Source organism: Rhamphochromis sp. 'chilingali' (assembly GCF_963969265.1).
Source record: "Rhamphochromis sp. 'chilingali' genome assembly, chromosome: 16".
Taxonomy (NCBI): Eukaryota; Metazoa; Chordata; class Actinopteri; order Cichliformes; family Cichlidae; genus Rhamphochromis; species Rhamphochromis sp. 'chilingali'.
This window is the reverse complement of record NC_137943.1, coordinates 24,126,877-24,147,977: the sequence shown is the minus strand read 5'-3', so window position 1 is coordinate 24,147,977 and position 21,101 is coordinate 24,126,877. Positions and strand designations below refer to the sequence as shown.

General features: G+C 39.6%; 1 protein-coding gene across 1 annotated transcript; it reads left to right on the top strand.

Annotated features, from left to right (window-relative positions):
* The first annotated feature begins 1,236 nt into the window (after positions 1 to 1,236).
* On the top strand, positions 1,237 to 20,838 carry mfsd14a2 (major facilitator superfamily domain containing 14A2). Its single transcript, XM_080907596.1, has 12 exons — positions 1,237 to 1,490; positions 4,288 to 4,383; positions 8,106 to 8,168; positions 11,161 to 11,288; positions 11,402 to 11,516; positions 11,603 to 11,821; positions 13,299 to 13,412; positions 14,288 to 14,359; positions 15,191 to 15,303; positions 17,026 to 17,123; positions 18,170 to 18,327; positions 18,436 to 20,838. Exons 1-12 carry the CDS (start codon positions 1,404 to 1,406, stop codon positions 18,646 to 18,648), a joined length of 1,476 nt encoding a protein of 491 aa, XP_080763722.1. The 5' UTR covers positions 1,237 to 1,403; the 3' UTR covers positions 18,649 to 20,838.
* Positions 20,839 to 21,101: the final 263 nt, after the last annotated feature.

Below are 21,101 nucleotides of genomic sequence, written 5' to 3'. Positions count from 1 at the left end.
ACAAACACAACATCGGAGAATGAAGTAAAGTTATGAAATGACACTAGAATAGAAAGAAGTGAAGCCCTGACCACATCAAAATTGAAATGTCAGACAATTGGAGCTTAAATCTAAAATGTATGCAGATATTGTCATATGAGGTGGTTTTGAAAAACTGTTTGTGACACTGGGAAAAAAAATCACATCACATGTGAAAATATCAAGTTATCTCAAAATCTTTACTTAAAAACTTTACATTTCTAGTTATTTACTGGGAGGCTTGAGTTGGTAAGTTCAAATTGTGAGATTCTTATGTTATGCCTGTTGGAGAGATACAGTTCTAAATTTCAATGTTCTTGTATAACAGCCATAAAGTTTTTACTGTTTAATTCTAAATGAGATTTCAGTCACAAAAATGTGAGTTCAATAATGATATTAATTGAATTTCGTCTTCATTGATTACGCTCTTCAGAGGGCCAAACTTGGAGGTACATGGTTTGTTTTGCTTTATTTGTGGCTCACTGTGAATGTTACATCTGCACACATCCTGTGGTGGTTTTGCGTTTCCATTACCCAGAAGTCTAAAACTTTCATTTGTTTTAATTTCTTTTTTCTTTTTCTGCTACACAAGCAAAAAGAGGCACCAGCCCCTATTTGCTTTACATAGTAAATTTTATGTTTATATATAACTAGACCGTTTTTGCTGATATTTTAAATCATAATTTTCGTATAACTATTTCACATTTCTTATTTGTTTTTATCAATTGGTGTTTACATATTTTCTCTCCCACTGTATTGGTTTTTTAATGCCATGCAAACTTTTATTTTAAGGCTACATGTAACCAAACTTTCACCTACATCTATACTACACACACGCACAATCGCTAACTTAGTATGCATACTACACAATCTTAATCCTAGGTTTAATAAAATAGCCATCTTTAGAGTATGATGTTCATTAAATATTTTGAGTTTGAATACGTATTTCCTCCAAAGGAATTTTCTTCACTGGGTTCGAAGAAGTAGTCAGACACGGTTTACGTTTCTTCGTAAACACAGTCACTCTCCAAATAAAGCATTTCCTCTTTGTTACCCGCGATGTGATGCTCACAAATCACCGTGTGAGGATCGATAGCGTTGACATCATCTGAGCCAATCCAACGCCCTGTTCTGCTTCGCCCTTGTATTAGACAGCCAATCGCTGGACGTCATTGCGCCAGAAGGGGTGGGTTGACATCTAGTACAGGAAGCCAGGCTGAGGTGAGGTGGGGAGGAGAGATCACAAAATAGTTAGCTCGCTGCTAGCTGCCTCCTGGAGCCGATTTGCCCGAAGTGCGATGAGCCCAGGAGGCGAAATTAGTGGGTTTTTTTGGTTTTGATTGGCGCAACGATGACCCTCTGACCCCAAGAATGGACATAAGTTAATGATGACGGGGGAGAAGAAGAAGAAGAAGCGGCTGAACCGCAGCATTCTTCTTGCAAAGAAAATTATAATAAAAGATGGAGGAAGGGTGAGTTAAATATTTATTTATCTCCCGTAAGTTAGCCTGCCATTGAGTTAAACGGGCTCTCGGCCTCCTGTGCTGGTGTGTTTATTTCGTGAAAATACGCGAGGTAATGCAGCTTTTGTTGCGGCTGTCGGTGGTAGCGGGCAACGTTGACCGTTAACGGAGGCTGGGTGTTGGGAGGGCTAACACTGCTAGCTGTGGGCTAGCATTTCCAGTATTAGCGGCCTGCGTTAGCTGCTTGTTAACACGTCAGCTCAGGTAACGGTAGGTCGTTGATACCGTTGTTAGCTCTGTTTCTTTTATTGATAAAGCAGACATTCAGTTACCTTTACTTTTAGCTTTTTCACTCTACATTAATGCTAATAGGAACTCACGTTTCTTTAAATTATGTGGCACTAAAAGTACCAGCTGGGACTAGCTCAACGTTAGCTTACAAGCATATGTGTTTAATTGGGCTTATTTTTTATTTGCCCTTACTAGCTGAATAGTTACATCTGGGTAGTTTTAAGGTGCTGTATGCGGTACAAAGCTAATGTGCAGTTACTTGGTTAATCTTATAAGTAGGTGAGGGCAGCATATTTAAACATGGGGTTTGTCATGTTGGTTAAAAACAAGCAGAACACAACATCGGACAACTAAAAACATTGGTATTAGCTTCCGAATTTAGAGCCAATCCCGATCTGATGTAAGGTAGGATAAGTGTACGTTAGCTGTCCAGAGTTTGGTGAGTCAGGTCCTATTGCCATATTTTTCTCCTGTCTCTGGTTTATTGACACCTGTAAAGCTGTAATGTTGTGACATTTTTTTATTTTGGATATTTGTATAAAGTTGCCTTGACTAAAGGGCAACTCCCATACAAGGGATTATATAGGTGATTCATTTAAATTTGTTTTGACTGTTGACTGTAGATGGTGGTGATTCTCCTAAATTAGGCTGCTGGCAGTGTGAGTATGGTGGAGCTGTTATAAACTCAGTGAGGCATCTGTACCGGTTACGTAATCAGTGGGACAGTAATGCCAAACATACTGAAAATCCATATGAAGACTAACAATTGTGATCATAATGAGGAGAACCACTTCAGATGATCACCTTACTTGATGGGGCTCTTTTCCACTCAGGCTCCATGTTTGTAATCAGTCTTTACTGTGGCTGTGACTGGTTCTGACCACTCAGCTATTAAGATTTCATTTATGAACATTGAGCAGGAGTGAATGATAGCATTAGACTCCCTAGTCAATGGCAGTGCATTAAGCTCTGAATGCGAGGCAGGGTGTCATTTAAATGGAGAAGTTGCTGCATCCATTCAGTGACACAGTTAGATGTTGTTCTTCATTTTCTCGGAGAAGCAGGCATCCCAGGGATACAGTTGTGATGGAGCAAAAAGGGTGGGAGCTTATTTGATTTACGCCCCTGTCAGGCCTGCAGGCTAGTGTGGTATGCTGGGAAATTACAAACCGCACAAGAGTCTTTCGGTTTAGGCTGGCGTATTTTATAGTTTCTACAATTATCACACAAAGTCATTTCCTGCCATAATTTGTTCTCAGTGTCCATGTACACGGCATCATGCGACATCTTCACCTTTGCAAAGATTAAATTGAGCTGGAATATAGTGACTTCCTCCCCACGATGTGGTTTTTATAAAAGGCAAAGGGGATTTCTATTTGCGTGTTACTCATTACAGATCTAGGCCTTTATTTTAAGAGTGACCCAGTAAGCTAAAATACTAACTGTTGTACTATGTCATCTGTTAAATCAAACTGTATAATTTAAATTTTTATGAATTTAGTAAATTATGATTGAGTAAACTTGGGTTTTCCCCTGGTTTACAATGGAATTTTGGGTGGTTAACATGATTGGTTTGAATATTGCTAAGAGTTGCCTTAATTGTTCATTTCTTGTTATTTCTGTCTGTTTGATAATGAAAAATCAATTTTAAGCTTCAGGAAATGAAACTCCACTTCAAAGAAAACGATTCTGGAGATTTTTACTTTGCGAGAATGTCCAAACCCATTTAGTAGGCTCCAGACAAACCTCGCATCTCTTGGTAAAAACGAATCCTCTTGATTTACATTCTGGTCATTGTCTTGGACTTAGTGCAATTCATAATGAGGGCAAAGCAGTATAGATGTGTCTTAATGTTGTAAGTATGTAATGCATTAATGTAACCACTGTGCTTCTTTTGCTCATGTCAGCTTGTGCAATTTAGATTTGAACGCTGCATCATTTACTGCAACTTCCTGTTGTAAAGTGCGTTCAGAGAAGTGTGTTGGTAACAAAATATTGCTCATAACTTGGCTATTGCTAGTGAAAACAAATGCTAGTTTAAGTAGAAGCAATCTGAGGTTATCTGTAAGGTCTTATCTGCAGGCTAAAATACAAAAGAAACATTTCTTACTCAGTAAGTGTCCTTTAGTCTATTTTATTTATAGTTTTCACATAATTTATGTGCATGTTAATCTCCTAATCATTGTCAGGTTGAGTAAATGTAGTCGTTTTATGCAGAAAAAGCATATGAAATACAATTATTTAGCAGTGTATCTGTCAAGTCAAAAAGAAAAAATCCCGTAATTTGGACACTTATTCAAATACAGGGTATGAAGTGAATTTCACTCTTGTACCCATCTGTGGGTTGTTCCACAGAATCAGGCGATGTGGAGTCTGTATCATTTAGCAGATTCCAGCTCTAGGTTTGATTTGTTAATGTCTTCCCACAAACAGGCACTTAAATGCATGTTACGGTCTCTGTTGCTTGTCATCTAACCGCCTTTCTACCTGTATGTCTGTGTTTGTCTCCATTCAGCCTCAGGGAATTGGGGAGCCCAGTGTTTACCATGCCGTGGTGGTCATCTTCCTGGAGTTTTTTGCATGGGGTCTACTCACTGCCCCGATGCTCACGGTAAGCCTAGAGTGTACGCATGCACATACACACTCTGTTATGTATACTGACATAACTGTTTATAGTCTAACACACCCACCTTTCCTCCTTTAAAACCCCAGCCAGCGAGTGGCATTTCTCAGACCATTGGTGTCTATGAATAATTGAATCTCCAATCGATTGAGCAAGACCAGGGTGGCGTGGTTTTGGTTTTTGTGAATGTGCATTGGCAGATGTTTTGCCAGCAGCTAACGAACTGAAAAATATGAAAAGGCCACCAAAGTGTTGTATTGTCTGAGCACTAGTTCTTTGTCTAAAAGGCTTATCAGGGGGTCGCTGGTTGGTGCCGTCAGCCCGGAAAACCACACCATACAATCACCTCGCTGCACCACACAGCAGCGTGGGGTGGGGTGGGGTGGTTCCAAGTATTTGACTCACAGTTTGAACAGCGTCATTTAGAGGAACTTCTCTCTAAAATGTCTCAATCAAGAAGTATTTTGCACAATTTCATATTTTTTTAAAATAAATAAAGGGCTAAGATGACTGAGACCAATGAAGTACTTTAGTTTATACCAGCAGGGATTGTGTGTTCATCAAGCCTGTAGACTCCTGGTGAAACAAAGGACTGCAACAACACCACGCCAACGGGGGATTGTATGTTAATAGTTTTCATTCTTCTCACCCTGCCTTTTCACATTTCAGCCAAACTCGGCATTTACTGAATTCTTTCCTTTCTAGTTTCTCCTTGGGTTTTTTTTTTGTGCACATTCCTTTTCCTTCTCGTGTAAATGTCTGTGAGGAGAAACTGGTGTCTCAACAAATAATGAGTAAACATCTGTGAGCCACATGATGTAAAGCAGACAGGCTTACGCAACACGTGCTTCACAGCAGTCTCCTGTTTGAGGAGCTTGTTGTATGTGTAACTGTTTAGCATTAATTACTGGTTGGATGGGTGGGGTGGATTGGGAGGGCTGTTGCCTTCACAATCCCTGGACAGAGGCAGGATTTGCATTTTAGACTAATCAGAGGACGCCTGAAGATGAGAGCCACTGCTTCACTGCTCCCAGTGAGTGCACTGCTTCATTAGTATCCAGCAGCAACAGTCTTCACAGAGCATTCAGAGTGTGTGTGTTGGGTAACTGACTCCCAGAGGAAAACAGGGGATTCTTAGCTTTGCCATCAGCTTTCCCTCAGTACCCCCAAACAATAATCAGATCCTGTTGTTGTCCCAGTTGTGCTCATCGTGTCCTAAACTGCTTGTTCCTGCGCCAGTGTCAATGAACCATATCTGCCGTGGACTTTAAACCTGTGAACTTCATCTATCTGAACGCCTGTTTCCGTTCTGCACCCACTAATAATGAGCTGCTTGACTATGGCAAAAATCAGAATTGCATTTAATTTGGTTAATACTGAGATCATGTTTATTTAACAGGGTTACTCTTGGACTTGCAGAAAAAAAATAGTGGATTTTTCCTGCCATCAAAAGACACGCTAGGTACAGTCCTTAACAAATTTGTTAGATCACCTGTCGTAAATTAAATGCCAGAGAGAAATAAGTCAGAAACTTGTTTAAAACTGAAAATGACTAAATTAACTGAACTGAAGTCGTGTCTTTACACTCAGATTTGAGCTAGAAAACCAGATTTCTCTGAGAATTTAGAAATGAATCAAACAGATTTCAGGAATGCAAGTCAATGACTGTAATTTGCCATTTCTCTTTTTGTTGTTGTTGTTTAAAAAATTCATGGATAACAAGAATTATTATATTCGACCATTACACTGGGTGGAGTCTACTAATTTTGTTAAGCCCTTTAAGTCCCTACAAAAGAATTTCTTAATCTCAAGAGTGAGACAGAGACTGACAGTTCCCACTTTTTTTCAGCTTTATTTGCAGATTCTTGATTTTTATCAAATTGGTAAACATTTACTCTTAACAGAGCAGAGTGAAACAAATATGCTATAAAACAGAAATAATCATTTTGTTGATCAGTCTCTAACCACTCCACTCTGGAGATGATAACACCGAGGACAAAGGTTATTTATAGTTAACTAAAATTAAACCAAACAAGTAGTTGATGTCATTTTAGTTAGCTGGAATATAAATGAACACTAGACTTTAAAAAATGTAAAAACTAAGAAAATATTGTGTTTAGGTTAACCAAAATAAATTAAAAGTTTAGTTTAGATTCAACTGACAAATTCTTTTTAATATATCAGCACCTTCAACCTGAGATGCCTTTGAATTTATTGAGATGGCAGTGTTTTATGACATTCGGCCATTTGGTTTGTAGTATACTGTTATTATAACAAACAGTGATTGTGAAACCAACAAAAACTGATGTGAAACTAAACATTTCAGACCAATAAAAACTAAACTGAAGGAGTCTAACCCATCGTGGTTACTAAAAGTGAAACTAAACATTTCTAACCAATAAAAACTAAACTGAAGGAGTCTAACCCATCGTGGTTACTAAAAGTGAAACTTAAAACACACATTTGAAATAAATTTGAAACAAAAACTAAAGAAAAACACAAAACTGTAGTCAGCATAGCGCTGAGCAACCCTGGAAGCTTTATTAGTTTAGTAAACTTTGCAGGTCATTTGACTGCTCAAACAAATGAGGCTGTGAGTTTATCTTCCCAACATAAGCAGAACAAAAGCAACTTCATCGTGTTTCCTTCCCGAATAAAATGTGGGCACTCCAACATGTTCGGGTCAGTTGTTGTGGAAAGGAAAACTCAGATTTACTAGGGACCACCGGGAGCATGTTGTCTGGAGCCTTTATGATCTTTGCGCATTTGCAGTTCGATTGTGTTTAGTGCTCACAGGTGGATGGGAAGACAAGTTTGTCTATTGTGTGATTCAACGTGAGCATTGAATCATGTTGTAATAAGCCATTAAAAAATAAAAAAGGAGGGGGAAAAGCCAGGTGCTAAATTCTTTAGTCTTTTTTTTTCCCCTCCTTTTTTGTGCAAGTTTTAACCTTTTTCAGTGACAGTGAAGTCTCTGGGATCTTTTTTCTGTTTGTTTTAAACATGCAAAGCAGCTACATTGTTCATCCAATCAACCAAGTGTGCCCTTATCCAAGCATTTTCCAAGGGCGACTGCCCACATGGTTCTTTCATTCTGCCCGGGTTAACCTTTCAAACAAGATTGCACTGTTGACAGGAAAGGACGTCGTGCAGACGTTCTTGCGGTGGCTGGGTTTTTGTTTGGTTTTCCTCCCCCTATCAGCAGCTCTTGACCTTTTGTGGAGGATTTTTTCCAGCACAATAACAAAACATGAAATTAGGACCTTTCAAAATGATCCCTTTTCTAAATGGACATTTACAGCATTCATAGTAAAAATAAATAAAATATTTCAAATGGCCCTTCTTGAAGATCTGCATCAAAACTTTTTATTGAATGAAATGGCAAGCAGAAAAAATGTTACAGAATTATATGTGACAGCAATTTGTAAAACTACATCTGCTGTAACCAGTGTAGCAGGGAGACAACGGTTTGTGGTATCATGGAAAAATACGTTTTGTTTTTTTGTTTGTTTTAAATCTGTGCCTTGGTTGGTTGTTGGGGTTTTGTTTTTAAATATCCATCTGTGTGTTAATGAGTAATCTTATTAAATAATAAAATTTGCAGTGTTCCCCCTAAATAATTGTGATCATGTTTCTTGCCATAATTCTGCAGGCTTAATTCAGTGTTAATAAAGTGGTTTAATTTACTTTTATGTGTGTTTGCTCTGCAGGTATTACACCAGACATTCCCCCAGCACACATTCCTGATGAATGGGCTCATTCATGGTGTGAAGGTAAGAGACAGCACAACAAGACAATACAATAACTGGTCCGATTCATGTGTCTCACTATAAGACAGCTGGTTCTTGTCCTTCCTTCTGATTGGTTGTGTGATGTTCAAAGCTGTTGGAAAATGCTCAGACGTCTATGACTGTGTTACATCAGAATTATTGCACCAGAGTTTTTTGTTTTGAAATAAATAAATAAGGAAATGGGAGAAACACCCTTTAACCATCTTATCAGTGTTGAAGTTGCATAGGACTCATAAATAACTACATATAACAAATGTTATAGATATCTGGTTATGTTTCTTGTTATTGAAAGAAAAAGTACTAGTGGATTTATTGGATTTCTAAATCTGCAAATATAGAAGGCACTTGAGGAATGATAACAATCGCACAGTTAATGCCACTAATCAGATAAAGAGTATCCTCAATCTTTAAGCGTGCTTTGGTTTTTGTGTGTGTTTGCTGATAAGTTTCCCCTTCATATGTCATTGCTTAGCCAAAGGTGAAGAATTTTTGTTTTTGCTCATGTGTACATTACGCAAGTTTAGTGAGATTTGTGCAGTAACCATTTTACAAAGACCTTGTAGTTCACAATGATTTTACAACCATTACAAGGGTTATCTGTCCTTCACATTATATCTCACAAAATTAAATTGAGTGTAATCAATTAGGGTTCTTTTTTTTCTTTTTTTAAAGCAGGCTATAATCTCACTTTAATTTCATCACTGTCAATATATCTCAAGGCTTCTGCAGCAGCCGTGCGAAACAAAGTGATATATGAATGGAAATAAAAACCAAAGCCAATTTAAAAGTACCAAAAGAGGAAAAACAAACAGGGTTTTTAAATGACCCCATTAAAATCTTTCGTTATTGTTACTGCACCAAGTGGCCAGTTCCCATAAAAACCCAATCAGTGTCCATCATCATGTTTGCCATCAGTGTATTTCCATGTTGAAATATGACTGCAAGCTGTCCAGTAACTGTAGCAGGTTCCCAAGCTGGACTAAGAATAAATGAAGCTCCTTCAAAGGTGATGTAGCGTAAGATAATCTACAGATTGGTTAAGGACACCCATATGGAAAAGATATATATAAATCTTATAAAGTTTGTATCTGTCTTGTGTGAAACTTGTATGAAAAGCATACAAGAGTGAAAACAGATATAAGATCCCTTGAAAAATTATATAATGAAACTTGTATGTTTTGGATACTTACTAAAACAATGTATGAAAGTAATGCGAAAGTGGCCACTTTCATGAGTAAATCATGTAAGCCTTATATGATTTACTCATGAAAGTGGCCACTTTCATGAGTAATCACATATAAGTTTTTACTATTTCTTTTCCGTATGGGCATGCTTGTAATCATTTCAAGTTTTTGGTTACTAGGATTTAAGAATTGTGGCCCAATAATTTTTCCTTGCAAAACTGCAAAGCTTGTTAAATTCAATCCTAAGCAAGGTTCCTCTATGACAGGTCACAGCATTTTAAAGATGGTCTCGGTTCTCAGCGTGTGTTGGCCTGTAAGTCTTTATTTATTCTAGATTTAGCATGCCAGCCAGCTAGCTATAAGCGCTCTGTTATTATTTTGTTTGCTCTGGTTTAAAGTTTCCATTAGGAGTAAGTAGGGACTGAGGATGACTCACAGACAGCTGGAAAAAGTTTTATATAATTTTATTTTCAGTCACAGCAGCATGTTAATAGCAAAACTTTGAACATACAGTACTTTGCTGTTCAGTATTTACAATACCCCAAGAGATAACAGAAAGAGAAGGAAAACAAACCAAAGAAATCCTTACAAAACTAAAAACAAACAACAACAAACACAAAAATAAAATGTATAAGGGACATTCAGTGTACAGTTAAATATGATAGTGATATAGAGATATGGTATCCGGTCATGATAAGGTGGTCATTTTAAATGTTTCCATGTACATTAGAAATGGCTGCCATGCCTTAAGAAATTTGGTGGTTGAACCTGCCAGTGTACATCTCATCTTTTCCAAGTGCAAAAACCTCATGAGCTCTGCAAGCCACTGTTCATGTGTGGGAGGAGCTTCCTGCTTCCATCTTAAAAGTATAACGCGCCTTGCAATGAGTGAAGCAAAGGCAATAGAATTCGAATAGTATTTTGGCAGAGTGATGTTTTGAGGTATCACCCCAAAGATAGCCGTTAGAACAGAAGGATCATATTTAACGTTATATATCTCTGAAAAGGTGTTAAATATAGACACCCAATAGTTATGAAGATTGGGGCATGTCCAAAAGGTATGAAGGAGTGAACCTGTTTCTGCTTTACATCTGTTACACAGGGGGTCAGCTCCTGGATAGAACTTGGCTAACTTTTCCTTGGAGGTATGTAATCAGTGTAGGACCTTGAATTGGAGGAGCCCATGCCTGGCACATATCAAAGAAGAGTGTACCGCATGGAGAAAAGATTGCCAGAGTTCATCTGTTATATTCATCCCAAGGTCTTTCTCCCACTGTACTTTAAGGATGGAGAAAGAAGGAGATTGAAGACCTAACAATATAGCATCGATTTCTTTAATCGCCCCTCTCTTATCACTGTTTATCTTAATAATAATCCAAAGAAGTCTTCAAGTAATTCCGGAAATGAAGAAAAATAGACTCTTTACAAAGTGGCGAATTTGTAAATAGCGGAAAAAATGTTGCTGGGGAACATTAAAGTGCTTCAGGAGCTGCTTCACTGCTTCAACTCAACAAAGCTGATAGGCACGTTTTGACACAATTGGATGACTCAATTTGGAGCCAAGCTGGAGTCTCTGTAGTAAAATTTCTCATCCAGTACAGCATATTTTGAATATTTGCTGCCAAATATGGAAAAAGTTTTTTCAGTCATCGAGACTTATTTTACAGTTTTGAAACTCTGAGTTCTTGTTTACAGTGTGTGCATGTTCTTGAAAGTGAAGGTTACCCATTAGTAACATTACTGACACATCCAGCAGTATCTTATTCCTCTGTTCCCCTCTATCTTTTCAGGGCCTGTTATCATTTCTGAGTGCTCCACTAATTGGAGCGTTGTCAGACGTATGGGGACGCAAGTCCTTCCTGCTGCTAACAGTCTTCTTCACTTGCGCGCCCATTCCGCTGATGAAGATCAGTCCATGGTGAGTGCTGAAGCTTTGAAACGCCAGCATGTCACTGATCAACATTAACCAAAACAATCTGTAGTTTTAGCCGTTGTGTATGCTCACAGGTGAAGCTTTTGTCTTTTATTCAGGTGGTACTTTGCAGTCATCTCGATGTCCGGTGTCTTTGCCGTCACCTTCTCTGTGATCTTTGCCTATGTGGCAGACATCACACAAGAGCATGAGAGGAGCACTGCTTATGGTTTGGTAAGGAGGCACATTTCAAAAGCTTTTCAAAGGTGTCAGTTAAGAATCTGTCAATTATTTCATCCCTCTTTCCCTCTTTCCTTCAGGTATCAGCTACCTTTGCAGCAAGCCTGGTTACCAGCCCAGCCATTGGAGCCTACCTGTCTGAGGCTTACAGTGACACCTTAGTTGTGATCCTGGCCACAGTCATCGCTCTGCTCGACATCTGCTTCATCCTGATGGCTGTACCAGAGTCGCTGCCGGAGAAGATGAGGCCAGCATCATGGGGAGCGCCCATCTCCTGGGAACAGGCAGACCCCTTCGCTGTGAGTAACACAGTAATCTTTACTGATAAATTTCAGTGTACAGGCTGGGCCAACACAACAGCAGTGTGATTTATTATCTGTTAGTCTCTGGCTTAAAGAAAAACACAAAACATTGTGTGAACACTTACTTCACGCATAATTGAATGTTTCTAATTTTAGCTAAGAGCCTTAAACTGAAAGAACACTTAACACTGTGATTCACAACCAGTGATAAATTAATTGAAATAAGTGAGAAATAATGAGAAAAGTAACTACCCTTTACGTTCAAAGCACAACACAAAAAGTACAGTTTTTTTTTAAATGAGTCATTAATAATAATCTTTAAAAATCCAAATTATGCATTTAATCATTTAGCTGCTGGTTGCGCACTTCTCAGATCTTGGTGCTGCTGACAAGAAAACAAATGATTTACCTAAAGTTGTTAAACTATTTAAAGCATAACTTCACAGTGTAGTTATGAAAGCTTAAATCCACTGTTGTGTGGCGATATGTATTCCTTGAGACTTTCGAAGTCTGGATTATTGGAATCGTGTCTCTTCCAAACTTAATCTTTTCAGTAGCAAATTTACTCTGTAAGTACTTTGCTGAGCTGCTGTGAACACATAACACTGGGAGGAATTTGTAGTAAACAAGAGCAGTCTGAGGTTTCATACCAAGGCTGATAATTCCAGCATTGACAACATGCATGAGCTGCATCCCTGGATCCAAGAGGATTATCTGAATCTCGATTAGCTTGTGATATTTTCTTGAACATCTAGGTGATGTCTCCCAGTTTTACTTTTCTCAGTTCAATATGTATTTGTGAAAATACAATGTGGATGTCCAATTTTGAGCTTTTTCATAATGCTAAAAAGACACTCTGACTTTAGTCAGTACAGTCCAATAACCGCGCCAGAGGGAGTGTTCGCCCAGGGCGCCAAACAGGCTAGGACCGCCAATGTCTGTTAGCATTTTAATGCAAATCTGTCCAATTATTCCTAGAACCTCATTCCCACCAGCAAAAACTTGCAAAGTGTCAAACTGAATGCAAACTTTGTTTTTGCTCTAAGGCACTGCGCTGTGGAGTTTTTCCTCCCATCTCTTGAGTTTTCCAGTGAAAACATGTTCAGATGAAATATTTCAATGTCCATTAAGAACAGAAGGAATACATTTCCTCTGTTTAACAGAACAATCTGTTTAAATGTGCAGATTATGGACTTCTCTCATTTTCACACAGCGTCTTCAAAAAGTCCTTTTATTACAGAGTCGTTATCATTGTTGCTGATGGTTTGCAGATTAAGATAAAGTTATGTTAGCGTATATATGTAGCACATGTGAAAGTAAAGCTTTAATTTGAACACTTCACCCTTATCGCCCTCACAGCCTTTGCAGCTTATGGCTTAATAAATAAGTATATTTGATTAAGCGAGCATGTCAGAAACCACTCCTGTTTTGAATTCTTGCTCATGTTAACTCTTCTTGTTGCTCTCTTGGTCAGTCTCTGCGTAAAGTGGGCCAGGACTCTACGGTGCTCCTCATCTGTATCACAGTGTTCCTCTCCTACCTCCCTGAGGCTGGCCAGTACTCCAGCTTCTTCCTCTATCTCAGACAGGTGAACGCCAAACTTTCTTCCTCACACATTTCCAGAAAGACCACAAATGCCTGAAATATACACCAAAGCAAAATTTAGACACATCACAACCACTTGGTGGGACTGAGCTGCTAAATAAAAATGGCATTACTGGAGCATAAAGGAGATGCTATAAAAGTGTAAAATATAGTATACTGGGGGGGGGGGGTGTTTTGTTTGTTTGTTTTTTATTGAGGACAATAAAATTTATTATTTTACATTTTGGGTAATTAAAGGCTGAAAAGCTCAAGGACATGAGAAACCTGCTGACCACACACTTTCACTTCCACTGCTCCAAGACTGGCCGAACAGGTTTGCTGAGCCGCACGTTTCTTTAAAACTAGAGCAGATTCATTAGGTTTCTCCACAAAATGCTATCACAGGAAAATCATTGCTTTACACCCTAGCAGAAATAAGTGGACGGCTTCATTCATTATGCTGCAGGAGCATACGGGAGCAGCTGTGGGATTGTTTCTGTTTAACTGAAAGTTTCGAGTGGGGGTTTGTTTAGTTTGTGTAAACGGTGTCAGGTGAACCAGTTAGGCAGGTCCTTCACACGCAGGCTCATTTTGTGGGGGGAAGAAGCGACGCTGTCGTTTTGGGGCACCAGGGCTAACACACCCCTTGTCTGCTGTCTGCATTGATGGAAATAAAAGGGAGCACTCCTGGTGTACTTAGCATAAATACACCAGGAATGTAAAGAACGCATTTTCTCTGAGGAAAAAGTAGTGTTACTGAAGACTCCAACCAAACCCTGTTCTTCCAATGTGCACACAATTGAAGGTTTTATGGTAAGATCTGTGCTCTATTGTTCATGTCCTAACCTGCGATAGCTCAACGCTCTCTCTCACCCTCAGGTCATAGGCTTCTCCTCAGAGACAGTGGCTGCCTTCATCGCTGTTTTGGGAATCCTCTCAATATTAGCTCAGGTACTGCTGTTTATTTACATTTACATCTGATATCAATCATTCTACTTTACTTCCATTAAGCATGACGGTGTTTTGTTTTTTGGTTGTTTTTTTTTTTTTTTTACTGGCTGATTTATTTTCTCAGTCAAAATGCTGTCTTTGTAAACTTTATAGACTGGCTTTTGGATCATGTTGCCCCACTTTGATTGGTCTATTTTGATCGGATTTCTTTTTCTCTCATTTATGCTTTTATTTTAATGCAGCGCTGTCTTACTATTCTTACTATCTCTTATAGTCTCTATTTTGTTGATTTGTGTTCCCGAACACAAGTTTTCCAGCATTATTTTCATGTTCCTGAACACAATCCGTCTGCGGTCTCATTTTGCTGTCGATGTCCACCAAATTATTCTTTTCCACACAAAAAAATACCTCATTTGGGGGTTGGAGGCATTTGTTGTGGCAATGATGATTTTACTCCTGAGACCCAAGTTGAAATCATAGATGGGTTAGGCATTAAAAGCCATTTGGTTAGAGTTGTTAAAACATCATTTTTGGGGTCTCTGACACTTTTTTTTTTTTAGTTTGTTGGTTGACATGGTGACTCTGTGGACCCACATTGTCTGTACAATTTGCTCCCTACATTACTTTTAAAGCCGTGCCGTCAAGAAAAACATGGGGGAGTGTTATGTAAAAGAAGACGAAAACAAAATTTCTCTCATTTGAATTCATGCATAATTATTTCAGCTGCGTTTCAGGACTTGGATGAGAAGCTGTTTAAGTTTAATGTGGGTTTTGATTGTTGTTGATCAGTGCCTGGTATAATTTGGGTCTTTATGTTTTGTGTTCCCTTAGACGGTTGTGTTGGGGATCCTGATGCGCTCTATAGGAAATAAGAACACAATCCTGCTTGGCCTCGGCTTTCAGATCCTCCAGCTGGCCTGGTATGGCTTTGGATCTCAGCCCTGGTTAGTATTTCCTAATGCAAACACTCACATTTCTTCATTTATTCGCATCAGCAGAACTTGAGGTCACCAAGATCCTACTGGTTGAAAATTGGAACGTGTAGTTGTATTTCATATTTGTTTTCACTTCCTCCATGTGTAATGTGTGTGTTCATGGAGCCCGGGTTGAGAGTGTAGCATGGTTTCTCTGGTGACTGCGGTTAAATGTTGTAACACCATCCAGCCGCTGTAATGCTGATTGTGTGCAGAACAGCAGGGCTACAAATGCGACGGAGGAGAGTTAAAGAAATGAAGCCAACGCCTGAGTGCAAAAGCACTGCGGCTCCTCTAGTGGCCATGCTAGCTACAATGCTAGCTACAAACGCCAGTTGGTTCCCGTAGACTCCAGTGCTAAAATGTCCAACTTCATAGTGTTAAAAGCATACTTATAGCCCCTTTGTAATGAATCCATGTGGGTTGAATTTCTTTATACCTCGTAAACACGGTTGCCTCAGTTGGGCGTGGTCTTTTTTGGCAGGTGTCCTAACACAGACAGTTGGACTATAAAACAGCCACAATCTGAAAACATGCAAATACCTGGCGTACCCCTTCAACACAAAATGAAATACAATAACTGTTGTGCCTATGATTTCAAAGAATTGGGGAAGGAAGTTTATCTTGACAAATCATTTCCTGCCCTTTTTGTGACAGTGGTTCTAATCCTTCAGGATTATAAATAAAATAAAAAAACAAGTAAGTATTAAATGTCTGAGAAAACTTAAAACATTTATTTGTCTTTATTTAACTTTAAAATAATAAGAAATCATCAGAAACACTTAATTTACTCATCAATCAGCACAATTACATTTACTATCGTTAAAACCAGCATCTGCATATCAGGACTGTTTCTCCATTAACACTAAAAGCTTTTCTTATTTTTGCAGATAAATTAGAAAAAACAACAACTTTGTACTACAGCTAGTTATCTATTGGCACTCCTATTTCACTACCCTGAGAGACCACTAGAGGGAAGCAGAGGCTTACCTAATGCTACTATTGTAACTTAAACATAAGATGTAATATTTTTTTATGTGACTCTTTGAACACATAAATGATTGATTGTGAGACGTTAAAACAAAAGTGTAGATATTTAACCCTATCAAACTTGCACTTGACTCTCAGTCAAACAATTAATCGATTTATTTTAAGTCAGATGAATGAAAAATAATATTTCAAGCTTTTCTTGCTTTAAACCTGCTGATATGAAGAACTCGATAAACGACCACCCCGACACATTGATCACGCTCTGTTTCATTTCTCTTCAAGTGTGGTCATAGCAGCTTCAGTTTCTCATGTTGTTTTGGCCTGAAGGAGAAGACGGGCGACTATAATATCTATTGATTCTGAAAGAAAACATTCAGCATGTCTCTCTGCTGCTCCTCTGAGCTTTGGTCAATACTCTTTAAATCGGGTTAAATAAAGGTTAGACTGGCTGTGTCATATATTAAGGGGAGAATCCTCATGTTGCTCACAGAAGGGTAAAAAAATCTGCCTTTAAAATCAGAATAGAAATCACATTCTGATGAAATGCACGTTGACACACTGTTGAAGTTTAGATTTTCAAATAAAACAGGAAGTGCAGCTTCATCTAAAACTAGCTTTGTCATCAGAAAAGTGCATATTTCACAATTTATTCCTTAAAGTATTAGGCAAGTAAAATCTTTGTGTTGTGTTTGGTGACTGTAGGATGATGTGGGCAGCTGGAGCCGTTGCTGCCATGTCCAGCATTACGTTCCCCGCCATCAGCGCCATTGTGTCCCGTAATGCGGACCCTGACCAGCAAGGTGAGAGTGTCATCGGAACAGAGGTCAAAGATGCACAAAAACATGCCTGTTGCCAAATGTCGGCCAACTGTGGTCTTTCCTGAAGTCTGCATGTTCTCCCCGTGTCTGTGTGGGTTCTCTGTGGGCACTCAGCGTCCTCCCACAGTACAAACACATCTATTTTAGGTTAATTGGTGATTCTTTATTGGTCGTAGATGTGAATATGAGCACATATGATCGAAGGTTACAGGAAAAGACCAGTTTTAGATCTCTGTGGGAATCCTGTTCTGACCACTTGCACTTAAGTTAATGTGTGTACTGTCAAAAGTGGTGACCTTTCAACTCGCTTCTCATTTTTGAGAAGGTGTGGGGATCAAGGCAAGTGTTGAGCAAAGCAACGTATTATTATGGCCTGAAACTGCTGCCTCAGCCCACCAGAGTCCGGGTTGTTTCCACAGGATGTTCTGCCACATGGCGATACAGTAGAGCTCACCCTGTGACTGTTGTGGGGGGGGGGGGGGGGGGAACAAAAAAACAATCATGACCCTGATCTTCTTCCTCACCTGAGGTCCTGGACACTGTAAACTGCTCAGATGCAGCTGGAGGCCCAGTTTATCACCATCACTATCATCATATTTATTGATCCTCCAGTACAATCCCAGGAGGAGATACAAATCCAAATCCTGTTGGAGTTGTATCAGGAAGGGCATCCGGTGTGGAAAGTCGGCCAAATCAAACTTGCAGCCCTCTGTGGCAACCCCTTGTGAATAAGGGAGCAGCTGTGTACTTGTGTTATTAGAGGGGTAGCTATGCTCCACATAGTGGCTCGTCTACAGTATATAGGTCGGTGGTTGATATTTTTCAAGGGCCAGGAGAGAACATATCATTGTAATAAATGATCAACATAATTCCCTTCATCTGTCAGTGGTTTTAATGCATTAGCTAACCCGTTCAGAACCAGAAACTTGTGTCCATTTAAATGTTATTGATTGAATGTTGTGTGTTTCGCGTTCCAATTTTTTTGTGGGGGGATCTACTGAAGGTTTTTCCATATGCGTCTTGTTCAGGTGTTGTTCAGGGCATGATCACTGGAATTCGAGGCCTCTGTAACGGTTTGGGTCCTGCTCTTTACGGCTTCATCTTCTACTTATTCCACGTGGAGCTGACCGACACGGACGGCTCTGAGAAAGGTGCCAAACCGAACATGGCCAACCCCACTGATGAGGTGAGCTTGAATCAGAGATAACATTAAAGCCATCTGCAAGGATGTGTATACAGAATTTCCTTATTCATGTGCTCCATAATGACCAAAGTGTTGTCTTCTCCTTCTTAGAGTGCCATCATCCCAGGTCCTCCCTTCCTCTTTGGTGCATGCTCAGTGCTGCTGTCTCTGCTGGTGGCCCTGTTCATCCCGGAGCACACGGGTCCCGGTATGAGGCCTGGCTCCTACAAGAAGCACAGCAACGGGGCACAGAGTCACTCCCACAGCCCGCAAGGCAGCGGGGCAGAGGGCAAGGAGCCGCTGCTGGAGGACAGCAGCGTATAACCTCAGCTCAGGGGGGGCAGACTCCCTCGCTCCACCTCAAAATGCCCTGCACACATGGACAGATACACATAATTTATCACAAGGACACACACACACCTCAGGCACACGTCACACTCGAGTGCCGCAAAGAGATGTTTGTCTGTTTTGCTGTCCACAGCACAAAGTTGGGCGCTCCTTCCTTAGCAGCCCTTTTCTTTCTAATAGCTGGGTTATTGTGAGGACTTTCTAAAGACCCTGTGTGAAGAAAGTGTGTCGAGCATTATCAGGGCTGCAGTGGAAGTGTGTGTGTGTGTGTGTGTGTGTGTGTGTGTGTGAGAGAGAGACTGAGCTGGACTCCAATCTTTGGTTTGTCTGAAGTTGTAACAGTGGAGCACACAACAGCTTGTCCCCCCTCCTGGCGCGAAACAGAACTGAAGTGACTTGGGTTTAAAGTGCGAGTGGGGATATATCTCTGATACGTTACTAAATACCTGTGTGACTCTTGATTATTCCTCTTTAGTTAGCCAAGTGGCACCTTCGTTTGTCTGAGAAGAGCGTAACGAACGCCCTTTCACAAGCTAACTTCTGTTCTGATGCTTGTCTTTATGACTACAGCTCTGTTTAGGCATCCAAGAAGGAAACATAGTTCTTCTTCTAGTTGTTCTTCTGTGGGAGCGCAGCAGCTGTTAAACCTGTGAAAGGAGCCTGCAAACCAGTATTGGAGAGGCGCTGCCTAATTGCAGTCAGGGTTGGCAACCAGTTCAGATACAAAAAGCTTTGTTAGGACCAGGTTTTGTTCAAATATCAAATTTCTTACAGAGAGATGACTAGAAGAGACCACTTTATTAGCTCAAAATGGTTTTTCAATGTTTACTTGCCATTCTCTAGATTAGTAGTACAGTTTGGGTTGTATATTTTTCTCTGTTCAAACTGAAGGCTAGTTGTGCTTCAAGTTTTTATTCAAGAAACAAATGTTGCCTTGAAGTCACTTAAGATATATATGGAGACATTACGTAACCTGTATGAAGACCGAGGTCTGAGAAGGCTCTGTAATCTTGTGCTATTGCTCCCATCGGAGCCGTTACACACTTTTTATTCCTTTGTATTCATGCCCTTCCTGTTACTTTGATTCCTGACGTTTATCACCATCAAGTTGAGGCTTACAGAGACACGGTTTTATTTTTAAAAAGCCTCTGGACCATTTGGAGCTGGAGCATTGCTATCAGGATGTCGGTGTCGGCACTGACTGTTTGAATTGATATCATTAGGTTCAGCAGAATATCAGCCATGCTGCTGCAGTAGTAAATACAAAGGGTAATCAGTGTGGCGTAAAGTGGTGGATAAGAATCATAACTGTGTCATATAGTCCCTGACGTTTAACCTGACATGTGTACACTCAGAGGCAGGCCACGCTTCTCCAAATGCCTGACATGAAGCACCTCACAGACGTGTCTGGCAACTTATGTAGAAGCTCTGCAGATGCCAGCCTGCGCCACCTAAGAGGCAGAAACGAATAGCAGTAGTGGATTAGATGGCTGAAAATGTTGATGTCATCCTCAAACAGTGAAGCAAAGTAAAATCTGGAGGTTGTGTCGATGTGGAGAGTATTGAGAAATCTGCAGTCATCCCAGATTTCATTAGTTTGAAAAAAGAGAAAAGAAGAAAAAAATCCACTTAAAAGTGTAAGCCCTGAATTTTTATTATCGTCAATGCCTGCAGATGTCTCTGGGTTGGTCTGCAGGTCTGAACCGCTGCTGCCATGTTTTTGGTTTTGTTTTTTTATTTTTTATTTTCCCCTGTCAACAGGTGGCGCTGTCTGTACCTGGCATGCCTGTGAGGTGCTTGTGTGTTTTTTTTTTTTTGTTTTTTTTTTCTTTTTTCGGTCATTTGGATCAGCAATACTGCGTTCCCTTCGTTCACATAATACATCGCCACCTTTCCACATTGTAACTTTGATTTGTGAATGCCTCTCGTAGCTAACAACTGGTTTCATGCTGTTTAACATCTGTATGAACACGTATTTAGTGCCATATCTTCTTGATTTGCTTTTTTCTTTTGTACTGTGTGTGTGTGAATGTACACTTGTGTGATTTGAGTGTTATTGTTGTTCTTTTTATTTTCTCGTCTTCATTTCTTTGACTGAAGATTTAAGTTTTAATGCTTTTTTTTTTTTTTTTTTTTTTTTTTTTTTTTAATAGCTTTTTAAAAATTCAGTCATTTTTTAGGATTAATTGTCAAAATTGGATGGGAAATTATCAAATGTCCATGTGTCCCCTTTGTTATGTTTGTTTTGGATTTTTTTTCCCAGCCTCTGTCTTCATTTAATAACAAGCATTTCACCATGGTTTGTTAAGCTCATATTTTTTCCCAGATTTCTCTGAATGTTTCGAATGAAACTGAACATGTTGACCACACATACCCTCAATACCCTCAAGGGGTTTTTGTCATTTAAGAGGGGATGTTTTTTGTTTGTT